The sequence below is a fragment of the Cervus elaphus genome, chromosome 18, assembly GCF_910594005.1.
Source record: "Cervus elaphus chromosome 18, mCerEla1.1, whole genome shotgun sequence".
NCBI classification, from domain to species: domain Eukaryota; kingdom Metazoa; phylum Chordata; class Mammalia; order Artiodactyla; family Cervidae; genus Cervus; species Cervus elaphus.
The window spans coordinates 52,660,977-52,675,274 of NC_057832.1; the positions used below are offsets into that span (position 1 = coordinate 52,660,977).

The 14,298-nt window shown below is 36.8% G+C and overlaps 1 protein-coding gene across 2 annotated transcripts in view; it reads left to right on the forward strand.

The window, feature by feature from the left end:
* The window catches only part of FAM185A (family with sequence similarity 185 member A), a 66,341-nt gene extending 54,777 nt beyond the window's left edge, over positions 1-11,564 (forward strand). The window contains exon 8 of one of the 2 annotated variants that reach the window (XM_043873298.1): positions 9,258-11,564. In XM_043873298.1, the coding sequence (XP_043729233.1) occupies positions 9,258-9,370 (113 nt within the window). In that variant the 3' untranslated portion in view covers positions 9,371-11,564. Of the gene's footprint in view, positions 1-2,286; positions 7,013-9,257 lie in introns of those variants that run through there. The other variant, XM_043873300.1, reaches the window with a different exon arrangement.
* Positions 11,565-14,298: the final 2,734 nt, after the last annotated feature.

Sequence of the window (14,298 nt, forward strand, 5' to 3'; positions counted from 1 at the left end):
CCATACCAAAAATCCTATACAGCTTCAGAATTATGCTCAACCTATTCTGCAGAAAAGACTAGAGATCTCTTCAAGAAAATTAGAGATACCAAGGAAACATTTCATGCAAAGACAGGCAAAATACAGGGCAGAAACGATATGGACTTAACAGAAGCAGAAGATATTAAGAAGAGGTGGCAAGAATACAAAGAAGAACTATACAAAAAAAGATCTTAATGACCCAGATAACCACGATGGTGTGATCACTTACCTAGAGCCAGACATCCTGGAATGCAAAGTCAAGTGGACCTAAAAAAAATAGAAAAAGCAAGAGAATTCCAGAAAAACATCTACTTCTGCTTCATTGAATATGCTAAAACCTTTGACTATGTGGATCACAACAAACTGGAAAATTCTTCAAGAGATGGGAATACCAGACCACCTTACCTGCCTCCTGAGAAATCTGTATGCAGGTCAAGAAGCAACAGTTAGAACTAGGCATGGAACAACAGACTGGTTCCAAATCAGGAAAGGAGTACATCAAGGCTGTATTTTGTCACCCTGCTTATTTAATTTCTTTTAGAGTACATCATGAGAAATGCCAGGCTGGATGAAGCACAAGCTGGACTCAAGATTGCCAGAGAAATATCAATAACCTCAGATATGCAGATAACACCACCCTTATTGCAGAAAGCAAAGAAAAACTAAAGAGCTTCTTGATGAAAGTGAAAGAGGAGAGTGATAAAGTTGGCTTAAAACTCAACATTCAGAAAACTAAGATCATGGCATCCTGTTCTACCTCTGCATGGCAGATAGATGGGGAAATAATGAAAACAGTGACAGACTTTATTTTGGGGGGCTCCAAAATCAATGCAGATGGTGACTACAGCCATGAAATTAAAAGACACTGCTCCTTGGAAGAAAACTTTGACCAACCTAGACAGCATAATGAAAAGCAGAGACATTACTTGACCAACAAAGGTCCATTTAGTCAAAGCTATGGTTTTTCCAGTTGTCATGTACAGATGTGAGAGTTGACCATAAAGAAAGCTGAGCACCAAAGAATTGATGCTTTTGAACTGTGGTGTTGGAGAAGACTCTTGAGAGTCCCTTGGACTGCAGGGAGATCCAGCTAGTCCATCCTAGAGGAAATCAGTCCAGAATATTCACTGGAAGGACTGATGCTGAAGCTGAAGCTCCAGTACTTTGGCCACTTCATGTGAGGAACTGACTCATTGGAAAAGATGCTGGGAAAGATTGAAGGCGGTAGGAGAATGGGATGATAGAGGATGAGATGGTTGGATGGAATCACCAACTCGATGGACATAAGTTTGTGCAAGCTCTGGGAGTTGGTGATGGATAGGGAAACCTGGCGTGCTTCAGTCCATGGTGTCACAGAGTCGGACAGGGCCGAGTGACTGAACCTAACTGACTCTGCCTGTACTCTAGAAATGGAATAGTAAATCCCGGGTTTGTTGCTGCACATCTGTTTACAACATGGTTCACTGAATATTTTAAGCTGACTGCTGCTACCTACTGCTCAGGGGGAAAAAAAAATTCAAAAAATTGCTTCTCAGACAATGCACCTGGCCACCTAGGAGCTGTGATGGAGACATACAGTGGTGTTAATATTGTTTTCCTACCTGCTGATACAACATCCAAGTTGATGTGGAGTAAATTCAACTTATAAGTCTTACTATTTAAGAAATAAATTTCATAAGGCTCGAGCTGCCAAAGATAGTGATTCCTCTGATTGATCTGAGCAAAACAAACTGAAAACCCTCTGGAATGGATTCACCAGTCTAGATGTCATTAAGAATATTTGATTTCATGGGAAGAGGTCAAACTATCAACATTGAAAAGAGTTTGGAAAAAGTTGAGCCCAACCTTCATGATGACTCTGAGGGGTTCAAGACTTCAGTGGAGGAAGTAACTGCAGATACAGTGGAAGGAAATGCAAAGAAGCTTGAATTATAAGCAGAGCACAGAAAGATATGACTAAATTACTGCAGTTTCATGATGAAAATACAATGGTTGAGGAATTGCTTCCGTGAATGAGCAAAGAGTGGTATTTTTGAGGTGGAATCTAGTCCTGGTGAAGATGCTAGCAGACTGTTGAAATTATAACAAAGGATTTAGAATATCACACAAATTTAATTGATAAAGCAGGAGCAAGATTTGAGAGGATTAGCTCCAATTTTGAAAGTTCTACTGTGGGTAAAATGGTGTCAAACAGTATTGCATGCTATGGAGAAATTGTGAAAGGAGTCAGTCAGTAGAGCAAACTTCATTGTTATTTTATTTTAGGAAAGTGCCATATCAATTCCAGCCTTCACCAACCACCACCCTAATCAGTCAGCAGCCATCATCATCAAGACAAGACGCAGTACCAGCAAGAAGATTATTAATTGCTAAAGGGTCAAATAATGGACATTTTTTAGCAATATTTTTTACTTTACAATTTACAGACTTTTATTATACTTAAAAGTATATCAAATTTTAAATTATGATTGTAAATGGATGCTATGAGGAAGATGTATGCTTACCTCATTCGTTACTATGAAGCTCCTTAGCCCATTTAATTATTTTTTGTGTTATTATATCTTATACTCTAGCCCCTGTTTCCTAAACCAGGAAGGACCAAATTGCAGAACAAAGTTTATTTTCTGCTCACAGCCCAAGAATCAGATTTCTTTTGGTGAGTGGCACATGATACACTGTGAGATTGGGCCCCAAATGGTTCTGTAAGTTGTCTCTGATATTAGATTAAATCCATAAGAATGGTAATACAGAGAGATTTCAGATAAATATTTCAGCAGTCTTTTGTAGAGACAGCTGTATGAACAAGTTATTGGGTTTAGAGAAACCTTTATGTTTCATTTTGATTTCAAAACTGGTGCTCAAAAGTCCACAGATCTCATTTATGAACTGGATGTAATAATTTAAGAAGAGGTCTTGAAAATCAAAACAGATTGTTTTTTCTGTAGAGATTTCCAGTCTGAAACCCAACTTTGGAAGTAATGAGCAGCTTTATATGTGAGTAGTTATTATAGGCAGCTGAGCTCAGCTCTTCTGGGCCTTCCTTACAGAGTCTGTGAGGCACAGAAACAGAAATGCCCTCGCTGCTAAGAGGTCTGGATTGTATCTGTAGCATGATTTCTATAAGAAACCATGCCAGTAAACTTTAGTTCGTAGGGCTCAGGCTTCCCACAGGGTTAGCCTGTGTTAGCCTGTAACTTTATTTGATTTCCTGCTCCGTGGTATCCCTTGTTGTTGCCATCACTGATAAGTAAATGTATGTTGTATAATTCTTAAAGTGATGTATAAATATGTGCTATTCTAAGGTCAAAGGAAATCCTGGAACTCTTAGGCTAAAACATTTACCTACTAAAGAGTTATGCACAAGTGTATTATTTGGGATATATTCTCTAATCCTTTTGAGATCCTTGATTCTAAAGTTTTGTGCTCTAACCAAATATGGTAGGGCTTCCCTGGTATCTCAAATGGTAAAGAATCTGCCTGCACTGTGGGAGACCTCAGTTCAATCCCTGGGTTGGGAAGATACCCCTGGCATGACAAGGGCATGGCAACCCAGTCCAGTATACTTGCCTGGAGGATCCCCATGGATAGAGGAGCCTGGTGGGCTGCAGTCCACGGGGTCGCAAAGAGTCGGAGACGACTGAGCTACTAAGCATAGCACAGCACGTATATGGTAAATTGGATAGGTGGTAAATAGCTTAGGTTAGATATTTTTTGAAATAAATTGACTTCTCTATTAGGTTTTAAACTGGATTCACCAACTTAAATTTGAAACCTCCCCACTGTATATCAAGCCATTCTCTAAGACCAGAGGTGCATGTGGTACAAAGTTCTTTTGTCTTAAAAGCGCCTCAATTTAAATGATTAGAGAGTATTAGAAATAAAATATGTTGTCAGTTAAACAATTGTTTGTTTGACATTGTCTGCATGGTAGGGAGAGTGGTATTAAATATTACTGGTTTCACTTTATTTTAGTCAAACTGTAAATGTAAAGCATGATGAAAGTAAGTTCATTTGGGATCAAAATAAACTACCAAGTCAGAAGAGAGTTCTCAGCTTGTTTGTATGCTGGAAACTTACATATTTAATGGTATTGTGATTTCTATTGGAAAACTAGTTCATTGGTTGGAAAAGAGGTTGAAATGAGACTAAGACCGCAGGATGCCACTTTTAAGAGCTAGAGACAATATTTTCTCTCCAAATAAGAAAAAAAGTTTAGTCTTTTGATATGACTCATAGGAATAACTTTTTTTTAGAACACACAAGTTTTGGTTTTCTTCCAGTTTATAGCATTTAGAGAAATATTGATTTGTCAGTCATGTAGATGTGCTTCAGGATGACAAGGAAGAAATTTGGTAACATTGAAGAATGCTATAGGTTTATGGCTGGTTGCTTAAAAATACTTTGACAGAGTTAATGTAGAAACTGCCTTCAGATTATTTGTGCTTTTATGGTATTTTGATTCTCCATTTTATTAAAGTTTAAGATCCTGGGAGTGTAATAGATAGACATCAGCTTTGTTTGTTAAGGTGTACCAAAAAAGGAAGATCAGGTTTTGTTTCTATTCATCTGCAAACTTTACCTGTTAAGGACAGATTGTAAATGTTAGATTTTTCAGGCTACATATGGTTTCTGTTGTGTATTCTCTTCTGTTTTTCATAACCCTTTAAAAATGTAGAAGTCATTCTTAGCGCTTACAAATAGGCCTCAGGCCAGATTTGGCCTGTAGGCCATAATTTGCTGACTCTAGACTAGAGATCAAAGTGCAGACCCCAGTCTTAGAGCATGTGAACTCTGTGTGTGATGCTTAGGTTTGTTTCTTTTTAAATTGTTTTTGTTTTCATATTTATTTTGGTCATTCAAGAAAGACTGAACTGTAGCCAAATCTTACCCTGAGGAAACTCTCCCCAGTAATGAAGAAAAAAAGATTTGTGCACATAGAAGTATAATAATGTAAAATTTAAGAAACAGTACAGCCATAGAAAATTTAAGATAGCAAGTAAAAACACAAAAACATGTTCAATATCACTAGTCAGTCATGAGATATGAATTAAAACCAGAATGAGATGTTACTATATACCTATTAGCATGGCCAAAATAAGAAATACTGATAATATCAAATACTGGCAAGGATGGGGAGAGATTGGGTCTCTCCTGCATTGCTGTTGGGTGTGTAAAATAATATAGCCACTGAATTAAGTCTGGCATTTTGTTAAAAAAAAAAAAAAAGAAAACTAAGTGTGAAACTACCATATGATCCATATGACATTCCTGGGCTTTTACCTTGGAGAAATGAAGCTTACTGTTTCACATAAAAACCTGTACACAAGTATTCATAGCTTTATTTGCAATAGCCCAAAACTTGAAATGACTAAAATATACTTCTACCAGTAAATTGTCACACACACACTGTGTGATATGTCCATACAATGGAGTACTGTTCAATAATGAAAGAGAACGATCTATTAATACAACTTTGCTAGAACCTGAAGGCATTATGCTGAGTGAAAATAGCCAGACTAAAATTGAATTTCTAGAAATGAAAGCTGCATTATCTGAGATGAGAAATACAGTTGGTGGAATTAGACACAGAATAATATTTCTTGGGCAAAACTGATTAGTTGTATACTTGCTCAAAGCCTAGTCTACTGTTGACTTTGTCATTTTCCATGATAATTGAGAGAAAATACGATGATGGGCAGCATTAAAACTAGCTCAGAAATACTTTCTTGTTGAAATTTGTTAAGATGTCCTGGGTTGCACTTTTGTCAAGGGAAGCCTGTATGTAAACAGTTTTAAGAATGTTGACAACATTAAAATATTTGGTTATGTGCTTGTGTTTGGTATTAGAGCTTTTGTTTGTGAAATACATAAAATAATAAGATTTCAAAGTAATTATTTTCATGCTTTTTCTTAAGTGTATAATTTATTTTCCTAGCCAGCTGGTGAGCTTCTTGAGGATTTTAGCATGTCTCTTTACATTGTTTAAACTTCCCTAAGATACTTAGCATGGTGCTTCCCACTTTGGGCGGTCATTAGTGTTTATAATATAAAAGAGGGAATCTTCCAACTGTGATGCACTGAAATTTAATTGGTTCCTAATAAGACAGCACCAGAATTATCCCTCTGAACCCAATGTAAGTAAACAAAGTCAGTTACAGGGTTTGGAGTGGGGAGTGGTGGGGTGGGTAGCAGGAAGAAGCTCACCTTAGCGAAGATGCTTAAGCCTATTTTTAAACAAGAGACAGAAATATTGCCAGTTACTCCTTACAGCCCTGTCTTTGTCCATGGCTAGTGCTGATTAGATCAGGTTCATTTTGGGTTAAATAATGTGTAACACCTCTCAATTAGGTATTTGGAAATCAATCAATCATGTAAATGTACAACTTGAATATTTATATACTTGGGTAAATTTGAACATGGCAGATTTTGAGAGCAAATGCATAAGTTTAAAAACATCCTGAGAATAAACTTTTTTCCCAATTAATGGAAGCCAAGCCACATGGGGATAGAGTAGTCATTTCCCATTTCCTGGTCAAAAAATATTGCCTGATTCTCATTGGCAAAGGGAATTAAAAAAGGAACAAGGTTTCTATAACCCCAAGTTCCAATCCATGTTACAAGATTTTTGTAGGAAGGAATTTATAAACTTTATAAATTAGAATTAGAGTCTCCACAGATTCAACCCAAAGTTCAGAGCTTTTAGTGAATTACTTATTGGCAAGAGAAAGCTCTTTTCCAGCAAGCTAAATGGAACTTTATAAATTACCTTGCTTGTGGTATTTTTCATAAGCTAAAATCACTTGTGTGTTCAGTTTGTTAGTAGTAATAGCACTGTGCATGGTCTCTATTGCTGCAGGAATAGAGGAAATAGGTAGATTTGGCTTCTCTTTCCATAAGCAAGCAACTCATGATTGGGATGAGTTGCTTGCTTATGGAAAGGAGGAGAAGGGGACGACAGACAATGAGACGGTTGGATGGCATCACTGACTTAATGGGCATGAGTTTGAGCAAACTCCAGGAGATGGTGAAGAACAGGGGAGAACGGGCATGCTGCAGTCCATGGGGTCACAAAGAGTCAGACACGACTGAGCGACTGAACAACAAAAGATCTTAGGTATTTGGGAAACCCTTACTATTTTTGACACTTTACTATTGTTGCTAAAATGTGTAAAAAAATAATAGTTCTAATTATTCCTGGTTGTTTTAACAACTGGTATTCAGAATTACCAAAGAGTTCATGCTTTTGTACTGTGGTGTTGGAGAAGACTCTTGAAAGTCCCTTGGACTGCAAGGAGATCAAATCAGTCAATCCTAAAGGAAATCAGTCCTGAATATTCATTGGAAAAACAGATGTTGAAGCTGAAGCTCCAATACTTTGGCCACCTAATGTGAAGAAATGACTCACTGGAAAATACCCTGATGCTGGGCAAGATTGAAGGCAGGAGGAGAAGGGGACGACAGAGGATGAGATGGTTGGATGGCATCACCAACTCAAGGACATGAGTTTGAGCAACCTCCGGGAGATGGTGATGGATAGGGAAGCCTGGTGTGCTGCAGTCCATGGGGTTACAAAGAGTCAGACATGACTGAGCAACTGAACTGAACTGATTCAGAATTACCAGTTCTTTCCTCTATGTTTGTTTTAATTACCAGAAAAAGAAATTCTATACTAGAGAAAAACTGTTGGTTATAGATACCTTGAAATCATGATCTATTAAATGCAGTACAGGCACAATGAAGAGATTAAAATTGACAAAATTGTGAATCCCTTAATAATAAAGATTAGAGGAAAAAGAGAAGCCTCTAACACAAAGATTCACCAGTTGAATGACAAAGATTAAGCAGTTTCATGAGAAATTGGGATATGATGATACTGGAAATACCGCAAAAGAAATGGAAGGAAAAATCTCCAGAGGAAGTCATTGAATACTCAACTGTCTTTTGCTGAAGATGCAGTAAAGAAATAGACAAGATTATGTCTCAGATCAAAGGGGAGAGGCAAGAATTCAGAGAGTTGTATCAAAGAAAGATACCAAGTCTTGACACAAAGACTGAATGGTACAAAGTAGCTTTTCAGCAGGTGGGAACATACATATATACTAAGGAAGGAAAAAACTGTAGTAGAGAAGAGAGTTTGTTTCCTGATTTGTGTGCTTGGATTCAACAAAGAAAATGTATATGATGAATTGAGACAGTGTATTCACAATATTCCTCAGTTCAGATTTGACTGGTTTCTTAAGTCCAGAATTGCAGTGGAGCTCCAGAGGTATAACATCTTAACTACCTTGATTGAAAGAAAAAAGAACTAGAAGACTAGAGATGGCAAAAAAAAAAAAAAAAACAGGTGAGCACAATGATTGCCATAGCCTATTAGCTTGAGGGTTTCCACGCTGTAGGTCAGGGAGAGGGGTAACACAGGCAGAGCCCAACATATTCACCACATGGAAGAGATAAGGGCTGCTAGAGTTAACAAGAGAAAGTTCCAAAGTGAGCCGAGTTATACAGGGTGCCCATGACTATTTAGCAAAGTATGGATCAACATGTGTGTAAGGAAACCACCTGAAACATGCTACAATGTGAACAAACCTCAAAATAATTATGCTGAAAGAACCTAGATATTTTTTAAAAGACTACATAGGGTACATATTGTATGATTCTATTTATTAAAATCATAGAAAATGCAATTAATTCATAGTGACACAAAGTAGGTTAGTAATTGTTGAGAGATTGGAAGAGGTGCAGATACGACAGGCATGGCAGGGCAGGAGGGAAATATTACAAAGGGACACAAGGAAACTTTTGGGAATGTGGATATGTTCATTATCTTTTTTTTTTAATTGAAGGATAATTGCTTTACAGAATTTTGTTTTCTGTCAAACCTCTTGAGGATGGTTTTTCAGACTTTTTCATATGTAAAAGCTTATTACATTACATACTTTAAATACATGTATTATTTAGTCAGTTATACTTAAATAAAGCTCTTTTTAAAGCCTGCATACAAAAATGAATAAATAAAAAACAGAGTAGTTTCCCTTTCCATATTGTTTTGAGGAAAAGAAAGGAGAGAACAAGCCCAGGTAACTAACCTCTTTGCAACTCTTCCAATTAAGGCTGTCTTTACTAAGATTTTTGCTGTTTAAAATGTTTTTTAGTTTTAGAGATATATTGTTAGGATATATGTAGTCAGTATTGCTCTTGTCAATCAGGATATAACTTTATGCAATTTTGTGTTTCAGGATTCCTGAATCAAACAAGCAAACATGAAAAATGGATTAAGGCTGATGCCCCAAAAGGAACTGTACGTTTTAGAAGCCAAAGCTGGTTTCAGTCCCTGAAGCTGCAGGACTGAATGACTTGAATTATATTTCTAACTTTTAACAATGACTACAAAAAAGCAAATACCAGTGTTCATACAAATGTTGAAAACAACAAACTGGAATGTCTTGGAGAAATCTTTTCAAAATTTGTACTTCGCTGTTAGTTTTCGTTTGTAACAAATTACCACAAACTTACTGACTTTAAAAAATACCTGTTTGTCCTGGGATCTTCTGAATGCTGACACTACTCAGCACTAGTCCTAAGGCCTCTACAGTCAACCACCTCGTTACCTGGTTCCATCAATCAATGGCCAGCAGCCTCTGCACAAGGAAGCACCTGGCAACCAAACAGATCAGGAGCCAACCAAGCCTACCAGACCACCTACACAGTCAGTCTGCCAAAATAGAAAGACCCATGCCCTCATAGGGGGAACTCCTAAGGCATATAGCTTTTGATGAGAGGAGTGCACTGCTGGAACACAGATCACTTCATGATTGGTAAACACAACCAACCTGTCAGATACATAAAGAACAAAAACAGCTAGTTAGGCAAAATGAGGCAATGCAGGACCGTGTTCCAAACAAAGGATTGAGATAAAAAACTCCAGAAGAAGAACTAAGTGAAGTGGGAGATATGAAATCTAACCAAGAAAGAGTTTAAGGATATCATCATAAAAATGACCAAAGAACTTAGGAAAAGAATGGCTGCACAGACTGATAAGTTAGAAGTTTTTAACAAAGAAAAAATAAAAAGAACAACCAAACATAGATGAAGAATACAGTAACTGAAATGAAAAATGCACTAAAATCAGTGTAGTAGACTAAATGATACAGAGGAATGGGTTTGAAGCTGGAAAACAGAGTAGTGGAAATCAGTGATGCTGAAGAGAAAACAATGAATAGAAATGAGGATATTTTTAAGAGACTTCTGAGACAACATCAAGCTCATTTTTATTTGCATTTTAGGATCCCCACAGAATAGAGAGAAAGAGGCTGAGAACATAATTGAAGACATAATAGCTGAAAACTTTCCTATTTTGGAAAAAACAAACAAAACCCAAAATTAGTCAAAGGGAAGAAATAATAAAAATCAGAGCAGAGATAAATGAAATAGACTCTTAAAAAATACAATAGAAAAGATCAGTGAAGCTAAGAGCTTGTTCTTTGAAAAGAATCTGAATTGATAAACCATTAGCCAGATTCATCAAGAAAAAAAATATCCAATTCAATAAAGTCAGAAATGAAAAAGGAGAGGTTACAACTGATGCTACTGGAATACAAAGGACCATAAGAGACTACTGCAAACAGCTATATGTCAAAAAATGGGACAACATTGAAGAAATAGGCAAATCCTAAAAACGTATGCTAAAAGGAATCAACAGTAGACTCCCAAGACTGACTCAGGAAGAAGTAGAAAATATGAACAGATCAATTATAAATAATGAAATTGAATTAGTGACAAAAAATTCCCAACAAACAAATAGTTCATGACCAGCTGGCTTTACAGATGAATGCTACCAAACATTTAGAGACAGCACTTGTGCTTCTTAAAGTATTCCAAAAAATTGCAGAGGAAAGAACACTGCTGAACTCACTCTACATGGCCAGAATCACCATAAGATCAAAACTAACAAAGATAATTATACACATATACAAGTTATAGGCCATTATAACCGATGAATATTGATGTGAAATACTGAACAAAATATTGTCAAATCAAATCCAACAATACATCAAAAGGATCATACATGGTGATCAAGTGGGATTTATCTCAGGGATGCAAGAATTTCTCAGTATACACAAATCAATCAATGTGATCCACCACATTAACAAGTTGAATAATAAAAACCACATGTCATCTCCTTAGATGGAGGAAAAGGTTTTGACAAAGTTCAGCTTTCATTTATGTTTAAAAACACTCCAGAAAATGGGCCTAGAGGGAACATACCTCAGCATAATAAAGGCCATGTATGGCAAATCAGTGCAAACATCATACTTAGTGGTTAAAAGCTGAAAGTATTTCCTCTAAGATCAGGAACAAGACAAGGATGCCCACTCTTGCCCGTTTTATTCAGCATAATTTTGGAATTTCTTGCCACAGCAGTCAGACAAAAGAAAAAAAGGAATAAATGGAATCCAGATTGGAAGAAGTGAAGTGAAGTCACTCAGTCGTGTCCAACTCTTTGTGACCCCATGGACTGTAGCCTACCAGGCTCCTCCCATGGGATTTTCCAGGCAAGAGTACTGGAATGGGTTGCCATTTCCTTCTTCAGAGGATCTTTCCCACCCAGGGATCGAACCCTGGTCTCCCGCATTATAGACAGACACTTTACCGTCTGAGCCACCAGATTGGAAAGGAAGAAGTAAAACGGTCACTGTTTGCAGATGATACACTGTACACAGAAAATCCTAAAGATGACACTGACAAAACTACTAGAGCTTATCACTAAATTTGTAAAGCTGCAGGATACAAAATTAATACAGAGAAATCTGTTATTTGCACACTAACAATGAACTATCAGAGAAATTAAGAAAACAATCCCATTTACCATCTCATCAAATATAATAAAACACTTAAGAATAAACTTACCCAAAGAGGTTAAAGGTTTGTATTTGGAAAACTATAAGACACTGATGAAAGAAATTGAAGGTAATTCGAACAGGTGGAAGGATATGCCATGTTCATTGATTGGAAAAATTAATTTTATAAGATGACCATACTATCCAGGGCAGGCTACAGATTCAATGCAATCTCTACCAAGGGCATTTTTTTCACACAACTAAATATTTCTAAAATTTGTATGGAAACATAGAAGACCCTAAATAACTAAATGATCTTCAGAAAGAAGGAAGCTGGAAGAATCACATGCTCTGACTTCAGATTGTACTAAAAAGCTAGAGTAATCAAAACAGCATGGAATTGGCACAAAAACAAGGGTGTAGATCAGTGGAACAAAACAGAGAGCCAAGAAATAAACCCATGCACTTACCGTCAATTAATCTGTGACAAAGTAGGCAAGAACATATAATGGGAAAAAAGTCTTTTCAATAAGTGGTGCTGGGAAAACTGGTCAAGTACATGTAAAATAATAAAATTAGAATATTCTCTAACACCATATGCAAACACAAATTAAGGATGGGGAGGGAGGCGGGAGGGGGGAGCGGGATGGGAAACACATGTAAATCCATGGCTGATTCATGTCAATGTATGGCAAAAACCACTACAATATTGTAAAGTAATTAGCTTCCAACTAATAAAAATAAATGAAAAAAAAAAAAGAATGTAATACCAGAAACAAAACTTCAAGAAGAAAGCATAGGTGGAACACCCTTTGACATAAATTGTAGCAATATTTTGGATGAGCTCTCCTAAAGTAAAGAGAGTGGAAAAGAAAACAAATGGCACCTGATTAAATTTAAAAGCTTTTGCACAGCATAGGAAATCATCAACAAAATAAAAAGACAACCACTGAATGGGAGAAAATATTTGCAAATGATACAGCCAATAGAGGGTTGTATCCAAAATATACGAACAGCTCTTACAACTCAATGTAAAAAAAAAAAAAAAAAACTGATTAAAAAATGGGCACAAGATCCAAATAGACATTTTTTTCCTAAACAAGTCATACCAGTGGCCATCATCACTTGAAAAGATGCTCAACATCATGATAATCAGATAAATTAAAATTAAAAGCATAATGAGATATCACTTCACATTTGTCAAAATAGCTATCATCATAAAATACCACAAATAAAAAATATTGGCAAGGATGTGGAGGAAGGAGAACCTTCTTATACTTAGTGGGAACGTAAATTGGTGCAGCCACAATGGAGAACAGTATGAAGGTTTTGCAAAAAAAAAAAAAAAGAAAAAACCTAGGACTAACATAAGACCCAGCACTTCTACTCCTGGTTATTTATCTGAAAAAACAAAAAACATTAATTTGAAAAGATACTTGCACCCCAATATTAATAGCATTTACAATTGCTAAGATATGGAAGCAACCTAAGTGTCCAGTAACAGGTGAATGAATAAAGAAGATGTGGTATATATAAATACAATAAGGGACTTACCTATTGGTCTAGTGGCTAAGACTCCACACTCCCAGTGCAGGGGTACCAGGTTCAATCCCTGGTTGGAGCCAGATCCCATATGCTGCAACTAAGAGTTTGCATGCTGCAGTGAAGATTGAAGATCCCAGATGCCACAACTAAGAGCCAGCACAGTCAGACAAATAAATATTTAAATACAATGGAATATTACTAGCCATGAAAAATAATGAAAATTTCAGCAACATGGATAGACCTGGAGGGTACTATGCTAAGTGAAAGTAGTCAGAGAAATATGCATACTATATAATATCACTTATATGTGGAATCTGAAAAATACAGTTACTGAATATAATTTTTAAAAAAGAAACATACATACAGAGAACACATGAGTGGTTACCAGTAGGGAGAGGAAAGTGTGGAGGGAACAGGATATGGGTAGGGGATTAAGAGGTACAAACTGCTATATATAAAATAAGCTGCAAGGATATATAGTACGACATGGGATATAGCCAATATTTTGTAATAACTAAAATTGAATGTTACCTTTGAAAATTGTCAGTCACTATATTGTATACCTTAAACTTACATAATATTGTATATCAACCATACCTCATTAAATTTTTTTAAAAAAATATGAGTTATTAAGCTTAAAAACGGAGAAGGCAATGGCACCCCACTCCAGTACTCTTGCCTGGAAAATCCCATGGACACAAAGGAGCCTGGTAGGCTGCAGTCCATGGGGTCGCTAAGAGTTGGACACGACTGAGTGACTTCCCTTTCACTTTTCACTTTCATGCATTGGAGAAGGAAATGGCAACCCACTCCAGTGTTCTCGCCTGGAGAATCCCAGGGACGGGGGAGCCTGGTGGGCTGCCGTCTATAGGGTCACACCGAGTCGGACACGACT